The sequence below is a fragment of the Dermochelys coriacea genome, chromosome 10 (genome assembly GCF_009764565.3).
Source record: "Dermochelys coriacea isolate rDerCor1 chromosome 10, rDerCor1.pri.v4, whole genome shotgun sequence".
Classification (NCBI taxonomy): Eukaryota; Metazoa; Chordata; order Testudines; family Dermochelyidae; genus Dermochelys; species Dermochelys coriacea.
This window is the reverse complement of record NC_050077.1, coordinates 59,287,052-59,306,296: the sequence shown is the minus strand read 5'-3', so window position 1 is coordinate 59,306,296 and position 19,245 is coordinate 59,287,052. Positions and strand designations below refer to the sequence as shown.

The 19,245-nt window shown below is 41.4% G+C and overlaps 1 protein-coding gene across 1 annotated transcript in view; it reads left to right on the top strand.

Annotated features, from left to right (window-relative positions):
* LOC119863058 (myocardial zonula adherens protein-like) overlaps window positions 1-18,932 on the top strand; it is a 55,723-nt gene extending 36,791 nt beyond the window's left edge. The window contains exons 10-13 of the mRNA XM_038420809.2: window positions 306-406; window positions 14,318-15,028; window positions 16,351-16,573; window positions 18,226-18,932. Coding sequence (XP_038276737.2) covers window positions 306-406; window positions 14,318-15,028; window positions 16,351-16,573; window positions 18,226-18,366 — 1,176 coding nt within the window. The 3' untranslated portion in view covers window positions 18,367-18,932. The remainder of the gene's footprint in view (window positions 1-305; window positions 407-14,317; window positions 15,029-16,350; window positions 16,574-18,225) is intronic.
* Window positions 18,933-19,245: the final 313 nt, after the last annotated feature.

Sequence of the window (19,245 nt, the reverse complement as noted above, 5' to 3'; positions counted from 1 at the left end):
TCACATTCATGTTGAACTTCTGTAACATAGTTATGCATTTACACTATAGAGACATTAAACAAATCTAGCATTCTATATGTAGGGCATTGATTGACTTACGTTTTACAGTCACAGTAACTTTATTTTCCTAAATAAATTTTTGTGTATTTTAAATAATATTTTTGGAATGTTGATGAAAGCCTTATGCTGGACTTTATTAATTTAAAAGAGAAAATACAATGTTAATGAGCTAAAATCATTAAAACATATTTGTCTTCTCGGAAAATGCAACTTGAAAGGTCATGCAGAAAATCCTTCTTTTCCAGAATAAAGAATTACAAGACAGGTTGGACTACTTAATGGAAACCCAGCCAAGGACTAATGTAGAAACAAGAGAGATCGGAGTAGGATGTGATCTTCCATCCAGGTATTCAGAGCTTCAAATAATTTACTGGAAAGGTTCTCCGCAGAAAATCATTGTCAATAAATCTATCCAGAATATGGATTTGGAACAACAGTTTATATATCTACCAACAGTAATTTCTCAAGAACTTATCTGCAGCGTAATGGTTAACGTACTTTTATTTAATGATCTTTTTCATCATGGCATACAGAGTGGTGTATAGCATGGAAATGATATTTACCATTGACTTAATTTCTGACACCTACAACAAACATGTTTCTTTCCTTTAAATGATGGACCATGGTAGAGACTCCTGGAGTATTTAACTACAAAAGGGTAAAATGAGCAGGGAGTTAAACCTAGGCCCCCTAGAGTTCCACCTTTTGGGGGGATATCAAAGAACTGTTCTTGTGACCTATAGGAAAAATAGTGTTCAAGTTTTCCTACTGTGAGTGCAGTAGAACATAGCAGCAGAACTTCAGCATTTCAGTTGGGTTGCGTAAAGTATCTAGTATGTTAGGCAGTACTGGAATTTGGCTGATCCACAATTCAAATTAGGCTAATGTTGTGTATTCATAACATACATGGTCCATCACTATTTTAAAAAGTCAGTGTTCGCTTAAAATTGCTAGAGATTGTTGGAGATACTACAGGAACCTAATATAGGAAATAATGTATTGTTGACCACTGTTTGCTGTAAGAGCTCCTCTGAAAGCTATTACAATATAACTTTTAACATATTAACTGTTGAACTACGTGCGTGTAGGTAGGTGAATCCTGTTCCAAGCCTGACTAATACAAGCTTCAGGGGTGGGAGGAAAAAGTGGCAACTCCTTCTAAAGGTTGAGTAGTGGCAGTAGAGCTCCTTTTAAGGCTGCCGTAGTTCTTGTACATGCCCCCAGCCCGACATGGGGATTGGCCACTGGATCTGCTTAGTTTTGTTTTATCTCCTGAGCCTGCACCTAAACTGCTTTATTTTTTTTGAGGGGAAGGGTGTCTTCACAGCCCATGTGTATGGGCTACACTCTCTCTCTTACATGCTCCAGTGGAACCATGTTAGTTCTTCTATAACCAAGACTCTGTGCGCTTGCATCAGGAGGGGGATAGAACTTGCTCAAAACTCAAAATAAAAAGTAATAATTGTCCATGAACAATAAACCCCAATAGCGTTGCTATTTTTAAAATACCCAGCAGTACAATAATCCATTTTAACAGCCCTGCAAAATAAATATTTAATTTTGAAGAATGCAAATAGGCACATGAAATCAGTAAACTATCTTGTATAATATAATTTGCCCTCATAATATAAAAACTACCATGTCCATTTTTCAGCTTGTTTGGCAACTTTGAGCCAAAAGTGTAATTTAATGGCACTATGAAGCTGACAAATGCTTCTTTGTGGTGCTGCTTGGGGCCCCTTTAGGTCTCAAAGCAGCCTTTGCATAGCTCTCAGATTTCTTCCATTCTTCACAAATTTCTTCCATTCTTCACAAATTTATCTGTGACATCTACCTAGTTTAGTTTTCATGAAACTATGTTTTTACAGTCAATTTTATTTTTTAATTCCATGTCACTAGTTTTTATGGCTTTAGGGAGACTTAAAGCATGCTAAATTAGAGCACCTGTGTTGCTATGTATTCTAATATGTGATTTGCTGATGCTCAGATCCCAAACTTGCTATTATCCGGCATAAGATTATCAAGAGTTCTTTGTGACATTTAAAAAGATATCTGGGGTGTATCTAATGTGCATTACCATGAGCTTCTAGAGCTAGTATCAAAAAGAACCTTCAAGACACAAGTTCTTTGCAGTGAAGTTTATGTCTAACTGCCCCAATTGACATGTCAAACAAAACAAGTTGAACCCCACAGACTTTGACAGTTAAAATGTCTTTCCATCTCTTAGTAGTATAAACATCGACAGCAGAAGGTCTCCTGAAACTTCAAGACCTGTGAGGACATACACCCCATTCAAGAGAGTCCTGGAGTTTAGTGTGAAGAATAATGCATCTTAAACACACAAGTCAATGCATTCCTTACAAATAAGCAAGTGCCTTGTGCAGCTTGACATTTGATAAGAATTAAGCTAAGCAGCCACAGAGAAGACCAGCCGCAGAGAGTCTTGCTCAACATTTTCTGTGTGCAGCTTTTTAGTAGCTCCATATCTGAAGTTGCTACTGACATTAGTGTTTTGGAAGAAGAGCAGATTGAAAATGCAATATGTATTGCTTCTTGAGAGGAAGCTGAATAGTGCAATTTTTCATATTTCAAACACATTGAAGGAGAGACTGTTGTACAGTTGTATAGTTTTTCTGATTGTGTATTGTAAATCTTTCTGTAAAATGAAGCTGTAATTTATTTTATTTTCAATCTAATATAATTAGGTGTAAAATTTAAAATTCTCCTGCAAAAGGATGTTGATTTGCAAGCCACCTCTTTTCTTCTTGGATGGATCATCTGTTACAGTCCTAAGGGCTCTGTTGGCCCAAAAAAGGTTCTCCAGTATCCAATATTCTTTTGCAGAATGTTTACAGCGGAGCTGTGTACCTTAGGTAACTATCAAAGAACTTGATCCTACAAACACTTGTTAGTGAACGTATTGCTTACTACTCTCAAGAGTAAGCACTAAAGCTTCACTGCTTTGTTGGATTGAGACCTCCGTTTCTACTACAGTTAGCTGTAAGCAATTATATTCAGTGATATATAAATATATCAGAGGGATAAATACAGGAGAGGGAGAGGAATTATTTCAGCTCAGCACCAATGTGGACACAAGAACAAATGGGTATAAACTGGCCACCAGGAAGTTTAGACTTGAAATCAGACGAAGGTTTTTAACCATCAGAGGAGTGAAGTTTTGGAATAGCCTTCCAAGGGAAGCAGTGGGGGCAAAAGATCTATCTGGTCTTTAAGATTTTAAGATACTTGATAAGTTTATGGAGGAGATGGTATGATGGGATAATAGGATTTTGGTAAGTAATTGATCTTTAAATATTCAGGATAAATAGGACTAATCCCCTGAGATGGGATATTAGATGGATGGGATCTGAGTTACCCAGGAAAGAATTTTCTGTAGTATCTGGCTGGTGAATCTTGCCCATATGCTCAGGGTTTAGCTGATTGCCATATTTGGGGTCGGGAAGGAATTTTCCTCCAGGGCAGATTGGAGAGGCCCTGGAGGTTTTTCGCCTTCCTCTGTAGCATGGGGCATGGTTGACTTGAGGGAGGCTTCTCTGCTCCTTGAAGTCTTTAAACCATGATTTAAGGACTTCAATAGCTCAGACATAGGTGAGGTTTTTCATAGGAGTGGGTGGGTGAGATTCTGTGGCCTGCGCTGTGCAGGAGGTCGGACTAGATGATCAGAATGGTCCCTTCTGACCTTAGTATCTATGAATCTATGATATATGTTTGTAGAATCAGGACCAAGTCTTGTAGTCAAGGCCCTACATTTGGATTTGGATTTGTTCTTGGTCCATTTTGCCCCAGAAACAGGAATGATAACTACAGAGCAGAATTTTGCCTTCAAAGGGCAGTAGCTTCATTATTCTATTATGTGATTTTTAGATTCTGATTCAGAAGACCATTTCTTCAAAATTTGGCTTAACATCTCATGTCCAGCTTCCATGTACCAGCAGAAATTACTCCATCTGCTCTACCTGCAAGTATTTGAATACAGAGATGATTTTTCACACCTTGTTTATAATCCCAGAGTTTAAAAAACAATGCTAATTTTATTTTAAAATGTTTTCTTATGGTTTTATTAAAATTAGTTTTTACACAGAGTAACTTTATATTATAGTCACAGCTGCGTTTTATTTTTAAAAATGTACTGTTACTTAATGTTGCTCGAGCATTTCATATTATTACTGGACGACAATAGGCATGCCTCAGGGTTTCACAAAATGAATGTGTTCCCCAACCTTAACCCAAGATTTTAAACTTTGGCACCAGCTGTAGAAACAAAGTAAGAGGTCGTGTTTTTAATTAAAATTATCAATAATCTATATGTAATAAATGTCTTGCTTACTCCCAAATTTTTCATGTTTTTGAATGCTTGTTAGAGAAGCTTGTCTTGAAATTGCACTTTGTAACTGGCAAATAAAATAGCACATTTTGCAGGATGGAATCACAAGTGTCTGCATTGGTGTGGATAGTTTGGAACACTTGCAGAAACATTAATTGTTTGAAGAGACCAAAGCAATGGAATGGAATATCAACTAAGGCACCAGTTCTGCAAGTTCATATGCACGGTAGATCTCACTGTGTGTGTGAATCTGCAGAGGTAGGGCCTCGTTAACCTGGACTTCAGCTTTTGAACACTGAAAGTGTTCATTTTATAAAAAGCAAAGTTCAGTATTATTATACTATCTGCAAAATTCAAAGTAAGTGTTTTTGTTTCCTCCCCCACCACACAAAAAAAATCAAGGACTGTATAAATTACTTCAAATACAGTTGGATGGAGATCTGTGTGATATCTGTTTATCTAAAGTGTTTTATTTTAATCTGTGCTACCACAGAAGTAGCTCTTAAATGTTTGTTTAAAAAAAAATTCTAAAATACTGATTCTGCATTAATGCCAGTGAAGGGATAAATCTGTTTCTCATAGTGAAAAGGCATAGAAATCGCTCCACTGGGAAAGGGCCTGAGGACAAGCCCCCCCCCCACTTTTTATTAAAATGGGTTACTTTCTATAGACCCCTGAAATGAGGAGCTATATTTATACTGCAAACCAGAGGAATTGTCTTGTGACCAGGTAGCAAGTACACTGAAACTACTCACATCCTGAGATCAGTGGTATCTGTTGTTTTAATCTTGTGTGGAGGATCTTTCCTTGAATTACGCTATGGTGCCTGAGACTTGGTGCCCTGGTGGTTTCTGAAAGACTAAGCTGGCTGAACTGGGCTTCCACCATCTTACAGCCAGTTTGAAATTATCAGAATTATAAATGAGAAGTGAAACTATTGGCAGGATCTTCAAATACATTAATATGTGCCAGAGATGATGGTGAGAGAAAAGGTGGGTAAGGTAATATCTTATACTGGACCAACTTTGGTTTGTGAAAGAGCTTTCAAGCTACACAGAACTCTTCTAATGGTGGTTAATTTTTCTATACCCAATTTATATATATGGTATGCTTGCATAGTGCATGTGATCATGACTCCCTCTAGTGGCTGATAGCAGCAACCATTCAGACTCTTTCATAACTTAGCCTGATTTCCACTAAAAAGTTATGTCGACCCAGCTATGTCACTCAGGGGTATGAAAAATCCACACCCCTGAGAGATGTATTTAAGTCGACCTAACCCCAGTGTAGACCATGCTAGGCTGATGGAATTTTTCCATCAACCTAGTTACTCCTTCTCAGGGAAGTGGATCGCCTATGGGAGAACCCCTCCCATCCGCACAGGTAGTGCTTGCACTGAAATACTACAGCGCTGCAGCTATGTCGCTGTAGTGTTTCAAACGTCAAAAGGCCCTCATGTTTTTACTTTGTTCAAGGGATAGATGCTTCTGCTCTTGATGTTGAGGATTTTTGAATTGAACCGCACTTGTGATGCTGGTGTCCTCATGGGTACGCAGTCACAGTTCATTACACAAGCACCTCTTGATATCTTGCATGGCAAGATGGCTCCACAAGCAGTTTGATCATGTGATGAGGCTGGTTTATTATATGGGAGCAATCTTTAAACTTCAGGTGGCTGGATGAAGACTGAATTAAAAGATGGGGGAAAGGTGCATGGTTACAAAAGATGTTAACCTTTTTTTTTTTTTTTTTTTTTTATAACCAAGTCATAAGGGAGCCCAATGAAGTTACACAGGCAAAGGTTCAGAAACGAGTCATTTTGGGGAGTTTCTCAGTAAATGGCATTTGCTTGGAGATTGTGAGAGAATGGGGGAAATGTTGGGCAGTATTTTATTATAAATATCAAAAGGAAATCATTATGCTTTCAAAGGGTTCGATGGAATCTCTTTTGAAAATGTCATACAGGCCTCATTAACTCTGAGTAAAGCAAAAAATCAACCATTCTGACTGTGAAACTGCACTGGGCTTGCTTCAGAGCAACTGGATCTTGGGTCTTCCTTGTAGAAGTTTCCTCTTAAAATATATTATGATTTATAGAATAATTTGAAATATGGATTAATTTCTAAACTAAATGAGAAGTACATAGTTTCTTCAGTCCTAGTTAAGGACAATTTTGATATCTGATATGCTGCATAGAAATCACTGACTAAAAAAAGACAAGGATTTTATAACTGAATTTTGTTCAAACTTGATTGATGGGTACTGTGTGGTCTTGATGATGAAGGTGGAGAAGGAGGGAGAGGGGAAAAAAGTTTGTTACTCAGAGATCAGCTAAAGATTTAGGGTCAGATCATCAGATGGTGTAAATCAGCATAGTTCCACTGTCAGGAGGTCAAACTAGGTGATCAGTGGGTCCTTCTGGCCTTTGAGTATATGAACCTAAGTCAAACTAAAAATGTTTTCATATTTCAGTATCCTGTTTGTCAACACTGGTTTGGATAAATGTGTCTTACAACACTGGAAATTAGAAAATAGTCAATGAGATCCATGTAGCTAGGTCCTATAAAGTGCATTGAATATGTAAGAGTAAATTATATCATTTTATTTAGATCACAATACAGTGTTTGTAGCCCATATTCTTTTCTAATTTAAACCATGTTGTCAGCTGTCTTGTATTTAACTCAAGAAAGCACTTGGGGATCCAGTTTGCATGTACACTGTATAAATAATAGTTACATTGTACATTTTAATATCTACGGTATGTAGGATTTGAAAAGGATAAACTGCAATAAATATTGTGTAATTTATATGAATTTTTATACTCTAGTGTCTCAACACTAATTTGAATGTAACATAAGCTTACCATAAAAATCATAGAAACAACTTATCCTACAAACCCTTCTAGGTGCAAAACATGTATGAATTTGAAAGTGATTTGTTTGGCTCTTGGAATTTCTTGTTAATGTTTCCTTTGGCAGATATACTCTTGAGAACAGGAAATCACTCCCTTGTTTAAGACTGAAAAACTGCTCTTTGAACTAAGTCTCAAGTAGATGAGGCTCTTAATTAAAGAAAAGAGAACTTGTTTTGGATACAAAATAACTAGCATAATGATCCCTTGTCCCTCAAACAAACACAAAAAAAGTGTTCTAAAAATGACTATCCATTCTGTTGTCTAAACCAAGGACAGATTAAGACAGATTCCCAAGTACATCAGGGATGATGCTCCATTGACCTCACTGGAGTTATACCACTAGAATAAATTGGCCCATTTTTTATAACTTAAAATTTCCATTATTAATCATGCACATTGAGTGTATATTGTCTTCTAAAACATATTTGAAATGAAGCAAATAATATATTGACTGCATCCAAAGAGTCTTATAAATATGTAAGCAATAGCAAAGATTAGAACCAGAGACTAATCAATGATGAGCAGTTTTATTAGTTTACAGAACTCATCTTAAGAAATCAAAGTTATAGCTTAGCTAATACCTTCTTAGATGTACTTTTATATGCGCAATTTTGATAGCTTTGGTGTGCCTCTCAGACATGGACTCTGGTTTTCCTGTAAATTGCCAAAATGCACTACTAAAATCTTAAAAAGAATAGGACTACTTGTGGCACCTTAGACACTAACAAATTTATTTGAGCATAAGCTTTCATGGGCTAAAACCCATTTCATTGGATGCATGCAGTGGAAAATACAGTAGGAAGATATATACACAGAACATGGAAAAAAATGGGTGTTGTCATACCCACTATAACGAGAGTGATCAGTTAAGGTGAGCAACATGAGATTTCATTCCCATCACCTTTTCGCCTACTGTTGCACGGTGGTGCTGCAGTTTAGAGTTAGAAATATAAATTGTAAATGCTATTATCATTCTGCACATGTAATAATGATTGAACGGAAGTTACACAGCAGCAACTCAATGTATAATAGTGATAGAGCTGTAGATCATCCCGCGTAGACCTGTACATGAAAAGAACCCTCTGTATGTGCGCCTCCCTGTTCCCCTACAGAAAAAGGGGGCATTCTCTTTCCATGACATGGCCACCTTTTTCTCTGTGGTTTGCACAAGGAGAAGAGGTGAAGATATAGGGCAGAAGGGGGTGAGCTGAGGGATATGCGTCATCCTGCCTCTGGCTGTGTGAAGAGTAAGCTAAAAAACTTCCACTTATAGGTCTAAAGGGTTATTGGGGCTTGGGAGTTGGCCAGAGGAGGGGCTAGAATTCAGAGCAGATGCAGGGGAATAGAGCCTTTATTTGGCCTATTATAGCTTCCATGGGATCACCTAAATTGGGGAGGGAGAGTATTCTTGCCTATTTGTCAGAGGCAAAACCTGCCTCCCCTGACAGAATGATCAGGGAGAAATGGGGCAAACAGAGATTTCTTCCTTCTCCTGAAGGATTTTCTGCAGGAGGGGATGATCTGAGCTGAGGGCAGCAGGCACTAATTCAATCCACTCAATAGTCACTTAGATGGGTTTTTCTCACCCTGATCATGGTATTTTTTTTTCCAATGGTTAGCTGCCGACTTGATTAATCTCATTTCCCCTGGCCCTCAGCCTTTCCATTCACCTTCCAGCTGAGCAAACAAAGGGGTGGATAGTCATTTTAACATGCTTCCTCCCTCAATCCCTCTGGGATTGGCCTTTAGTTCATCCTGTTCATAAAACAACTGTTTTAACAATCTCTGAGAAATGTCTCTTTACTAGTAGTTGGACCAAGCGGCCTCTATTGGGATAAACTTTAAAAGACCCAAATCTGCCACCTGGGAACCACCATTCAGCTAATGGCGTTATTATTATTACTACTAGATGGAGTGGGTTTAATAAAGATCATGGCACTCAACAACCAGTTGAGAAAAAACAAAATAAGCAAACCAATGGAGTCTGAAGTTCTATATTTACCTTGTGTATTTCGCACAAAGATATTTTAAAACAAGTTTGACATAAGTCTCATCTATGTTCTTTGTTTAGATTCTGCATTTCTCTGTTTGGACAATGAAAGTCAATGGGGTCAGTTTCACTTTTGGTTTCTTTTGTGTTGCAAGGTTTAGCTCTTGCATTGTAAAGAGGAATGTTTATTTACTTCAAATCATCTGTTCTCATTTGGGAATTTTTTTAAAAAGGTAGAAATGTATTCATTGTCACTACATTTTATAAAAACCTGTATTTTGAAAATGTAAATTCGTGGCCAAACTAAAAATAATCAATAGAAAATGTAAATTTGCAAAAATCCCTGTAATCTCCATCTTTACCCTTACTTAAGCAATCCCTGACAATTAAAAATCTTGAGTCCTAGTAAGATCCTATGATCAGCTAAAAGATAATGTACATTTAAACAAATGGAAGTGGCTAGATTTTTTTTTACCAGTGAAAAATGCAAATAATCAATTTTAGTAAGAAATCTAGACCCTCACTACTTTCTCAGTAAACTGATTGTTGAACACCAGACACAAGAATCTGCTTCTGTTCTCTACCATTTCTTTCATCTACCTTACAACAAAATGTGCTTCTTGCAATGAACATCATAACCACGTTCAAGAATGCAGACTCTGTGACATAGGGAACTCTGATGGGCTGAGGGCCTTTTGCTTCAATTGGGTTGCTTGATTTATTTAGTGCAGAAGTCAGCAACCTGTGGTTCACAAGCCACTGATCTTTTCAAACATCTGCACCTCTCAGCTTGAAATATGAAACTACTATTCTCATTCAATTCCCTTCCTTCTACTCTTAACCCCCCCCCTTTCTTCCTGGTTCCTGCTGTTTAAGTCCCACTCCCTGTAGTCTTGAGTGCATTTCTTCTATTTTGCTGGTTGTCTTGTGTTAATGTTTTGGGGGAATATCGATGTATTTGAAAATTGCCATTTTGAGTCTCATCCTGGTATCTGTTCTTTGACACCAGTCACTTTACAAGGGTTGCCCCATTTGCACAATAATTGAATATGACAACATTATATAAATGTTGTTTTTGGGGTGTTAGACAGCTACTTTCTGTTATTCTTGTTTGTTTATTTAAAGTGCTACTAGAACGTTTAACAAAATGAGTTGCTTCAGGAATGAGGAAATTTTCTATCTGGCTGTGGGCGTCTGCTTTCTAACTACAGAAGTGCCAAGGTTGGGGCTGCTAAGGGTGCTGAACGAAGGGTATAGATGCTGTCCTTTCCCATCGTTTTTGCTTTTTCAGCTATTATCAAGAGCTAATTTGAGAGGTGGAGGGACTTTGTAAAAATCCCCACAATTCAGTCTTGAGTAACCACCCGTGAAACCACCACACTGATTCTGCTACATCTTTGTTCCTACTGTCACGGAGGGAGGAATGAACAGCATTTGTCCCTAATAAATTAAAACACTGCATGAATATCTAATGAGACATCAGGATCGCAGTAGAGAAAACATTGCCGACTCTGAGCTGGCCGCATCATTGGTCTGAACAGGTAGAACACACGTGGGTGACTGAGGATTGCATTCATAACTGGTTTCAGAGAAGCAGCAGTGTTCGTCTGTAGCCGCAACTCCACCATCAGCATGGATAATGCATCCGATGAAGTGAGCTGTAGCTCGCGAAAGCTTATGCTCCGATGAATGTGTTAGTCTCTAAGGTGCCCCACGTCCTCCTTTTCTTTTTTGCAGATACAGACTAACACGGCTGCTCCTCTGAAAACAACATCATCTTTGACACCCTTTATTTTTAAGACGCAGTGCCCCACAACGTTTTCTCGATGGTAGAGAAAAACAGTACAGTTGCATTATAATGTATGTCCGTATACAGGGTTATCGAGAAGGCGAGGGTGAAGTTCTGTGCAGTTGGCAGGGCCGTGGGATATTAGACCCCGACGTCACTGTGGGTGGGGATGAGGGGGCAGGGAAGGAGGAGGAGCGTGAGGTTAGGCCATGAGTTGGTACCTGTGTGTGTATGGGATGCAGCAGGGGCCAGGTGGAGCGGGAGGCGATGAGGCTTTGGAGAAGGGTTGGGGGGAGAGTTTAGTGGAGGGAGGAGCCTGGGGGCTCTGGGGGGGAAGGCTATGGGGGGTATAATGTCTGTGTGGGGGATGCAGCGGGGCGGGTCTGGTCAGTGGTCAGGCGGGGGGGAGGTTTGGGGCGGAGGAGGCGGATTGGGCACGTTTGGGGTGGGGGTGGGGGTGGAGGGACGGAACTGGAGGCGCCACGGCTGGGGGGCGGGACCCATCCGGCCTGGGGAGGGTGTGCGCTTGGTAGAAGAACGGGACCTAGAGGGGGGCGGGACGACCGGCTGAGGGCCCAGGGATCAGTGGCGCACACGCCGTCTTTCAACCACGCCCGACCCCGCTGCCGTACCGTCCCTTCCGGTAACATGGCGGCCTCCTGTGGGCACCGGAAGCCGCTGCAATGGCAGGTGCCTATGCCCGGCCGGCGGGCAGCATGTCATCGCCGCCAGGGGAAGGCGGGGAGCTGCGGGGCCGAAGCCTGCGAGAGCTGCAGGAGATGCTGAGGCGCCAGGAGAGGCTGCTGGCCGCTCGGTGAGCGCGGGGCCGGCGGGAGCGAGACCCCGGGATAGCGCCCCGCGGCCCTCACCCCGGGGCTGGGCCGGGCCCGTCCTTCCCCGGCCACGGGCCCGCGCCGCAGAAACGGGTAACCGCGGTAACGGCTTCCCGCCGGGGACCGGCTGCCCGCCCCCAATACGCACACGGCGGCCCTCGCGCACCTTCCACCCAACGCCCTGCTGCCATCCCCGCCCCCCCCGCCCGCACACACACACCGAGAGATGCACTGCGGCCCCCCCGCCCCGCTCTCATCCCCCCCCCCGCGCGCAGAGCGCCCCCCCCCGCCCCGCTCTCATCCCCCCCGCGCGCAGAGCGCCCCCCCGCCCCGCTCTCATCCCCCCCGCGCGCAGAGCGCCCCCCCCGCCCCGCTCTCATCCCCCCCGCCCCACCCACAGAGCGGCCCCATCACCCCACTTTCATCCCCCAGCCCCCAACCACAGAGCAGCCCCTCTGCCCCGCTCTCATCACCCACACGCACACACACCGAAAGATGCACTGCGGCCCCACCGCCCCGCGCTCATCCCCCCCTCCCACCGCCCCGCGCTCATCCCCCCTCCCCACGCCCCGAGCGGCCCCACCGCCCCGCGCTCATCCCCCCCTCCCACCGCCCCGCGCTCATCCCCCCTCCCCACGCCCCGAGCGGCCCCACCGCCCCGCGCTCATCCCCCCCTCCCCACGCCCCGAGCGGCCCCACCGCCCCGCGCTCATCCCCCCCTCCCCACGCCCCGAGCGGCCCCACCGCCCCGCGCTCATCCCCCCCTCCCCACGCCCTGCGCTCATCCCCCCTCCCCACGCCCCGAGCGGCCCCACCGCCCCGCGCTCATCCCCCCTCCCCACGCCCCGAGCGGCCCCACCGCCCCGCGCTCATCCCCCCCTCCCCACGCCCCGAGCGGCCCCACCGCCCCGCGCTCATCCCCCCCTCCCCACGCCCCGAGCGGCCCCACCGCCCCGCGCTCATCTCCCCCCACACATAGAGCGGCCCCATCACCGCGCTCTCATCCCCCCCTTCCCACGCACAGAGCGGCCCCACCACCCCGCTCTCATCCCCCCCACCCACAGAGCGGCCTCATCACCCCACTTTCCTCCCCCAGCCCCCACCCACAGAGCAGCCCCATCACTCCACTTTCCTCCCCCAGCCCCCACCCACAGAGCTGCCCCACCACCCCGCTCTCATCTCCCCAGCCACCACCCACAGAGCTGCCCCAACACCCCGCTCTCATCCCCCACCCCACACACACAGCTGCCCCAACATCCCCTTTCGTCCCCTCAGCCCCCAACACCATAGTCAATCCCCCACACACACGTACCACGTGCACACACACAGCTTCCCTGCATCCTGTCCCCTAGCCCCTAGCTTCCACCACCTCCAACACACACACACACACACAGAGGCACCACTACCGCAAGACCAACACACTGCTATCATCCCCCCTACACGTACACGCGTGCACACACACATAACTGCCTTACTCCTGTTCCCCCACCCACAGTCACCACCATTTCCAACAGACGCAGACATGACACAGTGAAGCTTGATCCTGCCAGTGACTTTGCAGGAGCACCTGTCCCCCCGCTGTCTGCTGTCACTTTGGATGGTAGATACCACAGTGACAGGAGCCGAGTCCTTGTGAGAGACAGAAAACAGATTTTCACCAGTGTAAGTTGTGTATACACTAGGAGGATTTTCTGGTATAGCTTTACCAGCAAACCTTTTCTAGTGTAGACTATACCTAAGAGATCTACTTACTGATACTTCACTTGTTTTTTTCCATAAAGTCAATTAGTAAAACTTTTTTGGACCCAATTTACTGGTTGTGAATGCTACTCATTTGTGTCAGAATCACATCACTTTATACGTTGGATTTCACACGCAAGCACTTCTGTGATTAATTTGCTACAGATAGCTTTGATAACGTAATAGAGTTGTGAAGACTATTCTGCGTAAGGCTGTCAAGACAACAGTTTTAGAAGTATACTCAAGTTTTATAAATTCACAGTTCTAAAGTCAATTGATAAATATCTTCAGTAATCATAGCACAGTTCACTTCAGTCTTGTATTTTCCCCTCCCAGTTCTGTGATCTTTTAAATGAAATCATTGTAAAATATTTGCCAAATCATTATTTCAGCTCAGAATAATCTTCACTGGTTTGGCGAAATGATTACTTTTTTTCTGCTATAGTCATGAACTTACAAAACTACAGATGTCATGCATTTATGCAAACTTAAAACATTCTGAAAACATTAGAATTCTAATGTCATGAAACCAGCAACGTGTTAATATTTTCATGAAACTATTAACTTTATCCATCTGATATTACATATGTGAATATCAGAAATAAGACTGAGGCTTGTCACATAACTATTTCTTTCTTATTTTTAGGACATTTATTTATAGACTTCCAGATAAAGGTAAAAAGATCTCTGATTTTGTTGAAAAGCTGAAGCTTGCCATAGCACAACAGGAAGAATTAAAGAGGACAACTGAACTGTTGTCTGTTGTTAGACTGGAGTTTCAGACAAAACAAGAGGAGATTAATACAAACAAGCAAAGAGTTGCCCTGAGTGAGAACAAATCAACAAATAAAGTTTTCTCATCTATTTATAAAAACTCTACTACTCTCGTAAACAAAACTTCTGCAATTGTTTTGCAAGACAAGGAAGATGAATGTACCGAGAAAAGAGACACACATACAGCTTCTTCAAAGGGCCATAAAAAACTTGATCAAATAGAGAGTATGATAGAAGACCAGGCAAAATCTCACAAAAGTGAATCCAATTTAAATTCATCCACAATCAGCCTAATGAAAATTGATCAGCAGATACCTAAATACAGTTCTCTGGGTGAAACAGAAAGTGCAGTGGATGCTTCAGGCAACAGTGGTGACATGCTGGTGGATGCCTTTGAAAGAGTTGCAGTTGGAGATGGGAATAACAATGAAAGAAAATCAGAAAAAGAACTGAACACTGCTAAATTTAAGAAGAATCCCTTTGGAAGCTTTCCCACCACGTCATCAAAAAAGCCACATTATATTGAAGTTCTAGAATCAAGAGCTAAGAACACAAGAGCTAAAAATAAATTTAAAACCAACGTGTAAGTATTGCGGAATATAGAAGCTTCTCATAAATAGGAGGGCTAACTATTATCTATATAAAATTGGCGACTGTAAATGCTTTTGGTTTTTGCTTTGTTTTGACAGAATTAGAGGATCAAAAAGACGTATGGCATTTAGTGTCATGCTAGTTTAATGTGCTAGTCCCCCATATGTGGAGACTGGGGGTAAAATCCTGATTCAAAAGTTATCATCAAAAAATGTGTCGCTTAGTCTCCTGATTCCACGAGTAATAAATAATCATCATCAATCCAGAAAGGTTTTTTTGGTTCACGCTACAAAGCTATTACTTAACTGGCAAATATTCCTTTAGGATTACAATTGAACTGTAATAGCAGGTGGCTTTTCAGGATCACTCTGAATTTTAATTTCTATATTGGCAAAATTGTCTGGAAACATCAACAGTGACTGCCTGAAGTTTCCCTGACTCCCAGCCATTGCTATTTTATGGGCACAAAATACATAGAAACACAGAACTAGAAGTACAACTTCTGGCAGAGATTTTTTTTCCCCCGAAAAGTATATTTGCTACAAGTTGGTGACATGATAGAATTTTGCACCTTTACTAGGTGCTATACTGGAAACAATTGATATGCATGATGGAGCATCATCATAGTGCCTTCATATAATTGAAAAGATTAACCTATTGTAGCTGCAGATCACTACATTAGAAGATTACAAGCTGTATGAAATCCCCTAGTTCATTTTTTCCATTGATTAAAAACTTCAGATATTCACAGAGGAAGGCAGGAAAGAGTGACTCCAGGTGTCTGTGTAGTATGTGATTTTATGGTTTAGTATTAGAAACCTGTATGTAGAGAGAGATTGTACTTAAGTAGGGCACGATCCTTCAATGTGCTGGAGCATTTCCTGTGAAAAAGGAATGTCCTCAAACTCAGGGAAGTTAATTGAAGTAGATAGTGTTCAGCAGATTGAGAGAAGCAGCATATTCTAATGGACTCATTGCTGAGCTGGGAAATCTTTCATTCTAATCCTTGCTAAAGCAGTGATTTACGGTGTGGTTTTGGGGAGGTCAATTAACTTGTCCATGAATTTTTCCTCATTGGTAAAATTACCTTCCTTATAAAAGTGTTGTGAAAATTAATTACCTTTTTACATGAAGAAGCACTATGAAAGTTCAACTTATTGTTCACTTATGTGGTACATTATAATATGACCTGATTTATACTGTCTCTTTCTTAGTCTTTCTGTATCAGAAATGACTATTTCTAGAATTAAAAACTGCATCTTAAATTCACATTGCAAATATGGGTCGCAACTTCACATATGATCCCTTTTTTAGATTACCAGCTGAGTGGAGTGGCTCATCTCATGATTCCTCACCTAGTCGTTCACCTAGGAGACTTGGATCTTCAATTTCTGAAGAAGAAAGACGTCTTAGAGATAAGAAACATCTGGATGACATCACAGCAGCCCGGCTGCCACCACTTCATCATGCACCTACCCAACTGTTATCTGTAGAAGAATCAATAGCAATTCAGACACGGCAAAAAGAAATATATGAGGTATGAATCAGTGTTACTGTTTGGACGGGAAAATGTAATTATATTGCTGAGACCATTCTGGTAAGCCACGTATAAAGGGTATGCCTTTCATATGTTAGTCAGTTGAGACTTTCAGACTCTTTTTAGAAGGTCAGATTAATTTTTCTATTTGATTCTGTCAGTGGTGTTTTCAAATTCAGCCTTTAGAGCCGTTTATCAAGCAGTAAATAAAATGTAGCATTATTCTTTGCATATAGTAATGATCAATTCATTGCAGTGTCACTTGTCACCTCTGTGCTTTGAACTCAAAAAGTATGCTTGGTAACGAGCATATCGGTCACTAGTGTATGCTGGATACCCCACTCATGCTAATAAAGGCAAAAGAAGTATCCAGGGTTATAGATCTGAAATGTGTGCAGGTAATTACTGTTGATTTTCTTTGCACTGTGACTGGCAATGACCAAGTTCTTTGTAGTCACTGGAGGTTAAGGAAATTTCATTTTGCACAGAGATCTCCTGTGGCACTGGATTTTGGCATTGAATGCCATATGATGACAGACTGGTATTTAAAACTGGACAGCTAGTAAAAACTTATTGGTGTTGGGCTATTTAATTTCAGTGTGGTGCTGCTTAATATTTTACAAGCACTTGCTAATTAATAATCTCAGCATTCCAGAGAGTTAGGTAAATAGCTCAGCTAAAGTAGCTGTTCAGCATACTGTAGTAAGCAGTGACAGTGTCTACAAGAAAATGGTGTTAGTTGGAAGAAAAATGAACGTAAAAGGATTAATATATTTTTCCTCCCTAAGACCTATTGTGAATAGACAAAAAAGAAACGGAGTACTTGTGGCACCTTAGAGACTAACACATTTATTTGAGCATAAGCTTTCGTGAGCTACAGCTCACTTCATCGGATGCATTTGGTGGAAAATATAGTGGGGAGATTTATATACACACACAGAGAACATGAAACAATGGGTTTTATCATCATTCTCCTTATAGCGTATATGATAAAAACCCATTGTTTCATGTTCTCTGTGTGTGTGTATATAAATCTCCCTACTGTATTTTCCACCGAATGCATCCAATGAAGTGAGCTGTAGCTCACAAAAGCTTATGCTCAAATAAATTTGTTAGTCTCTAAGGTGCCACAAGTACTCCTTTTTCTTTTTTGCGAATACAGACTAACACGGCTGCTACTCTGAAACCTGTGAATAGACAAGAACTTTTTATAGGGGGGTGGAAAAATCAGAACTGGAGAAATTGGCAACTCCTGTAAAGGCAACAGTCTTTGTTGGAGCTGGGTTTGGAACATGGGAGTTCTGTTTCTCAGTTATGTAATGACTCTGATAGGCCACATCTCTGCGTAGGCCTGATCTTGCTCAAGTGGAAGCAGGTCTTATGTAAGAATTGCAGCTTGGAGAAACTGCTGCTCAAGTAATAAAATGAAATAATTTCTAAATCAAAATATTAAAGATCTTTTGGTTTAATTTAAGGAAATGTCCACTGTTTCTTGCAGATATTAGGAATTGTTGGGTTAAGACTTAATGTGATCCTGTGAGTTACTCTGTAATGTTTCTATTTTTTCGCTAGTAGATTTTTGACATCCAGGATGAGTAACAGATTACAATTTAACTTGTCTCTCTTTCCTTCCTGTGTGTGTTTGTTTTTAGGAAATCCAAGCAAAACTTGCCGCACAAAAGCTAGCAGAAAGGTTGAATATTAAAATGGTCAGGTATGAACCTGAGGGGGAAACCTCAATGAAATATAGAGAAGTGAGGGATGAGGAAGACTACCATTCATTGGAAGACTGAGTTCAAAAAGGAAACTATCTGGCAATGGACAGTGTAATTGATCTCTTGCGCTATCCTTTTAAAAACTCGATAACCAGGATTCTTGGCCTTGTAGATTGCTATGTTTGCTAGAGTAGATGTGGCACTGCAGCTCTGGGAAGGGATTAATCGTTTGAGTACAAATGATATTGGTAAACACCAATGTGACCTGATTTTCATACGCAGAGAGTGTGCTCAGTGCCTCTGAAAATTGCTCATTGGGCTTTATATAGCTCAGCTAAAGTAGCTGTTCAAGCAGTGACAGACTGTCTACAAGAAGATGGTTATAGTTGGAGGAAAAATGAATGTAAAAGGAATAATATATTTTTCCACCCCTTTAAACCTATTGTGAATAGATAAGAACTCTGAGTTATAAAATAACTCAAATCCTCTTCAGGCTCTAAGGGACATTCTCTCCAGTTATGGTGACCCTTGTTAAGCAAATCTAAAGATTTAATTAATTTGAAGACTAATATTTTCTATTAAAGGCCTTGGTGTTGTTTTTCTTCATACTATTTTTGTACATTGATTAAACTTTTGGAATACTATTGTCTGCTGAAATTAATAGAAGAGATCCTTCGTCTAATTTCATTGGAAGAAATAAAGTCTTGGGTGTTTTTCCAGTAATGCAAACTAGCCAACCCCTGAAGATCAAAAATCTCTCAAACATAGAAGCATTTTCTTTGCTTCAACTGAAGTTTGAAGGTGGAGAGCACCAGTGAAATGCTTTTCTTAATTGCAAAGAAATACAGCTCAGATAAAAAAATAATAGAAAATTCTTTATTTTCCTTGCCAAGATCTGGGTTCTGAGACTCCTCTGCAGCATGAGGAATGCAGTTCCCTGCTGCTGACTTAGTTATT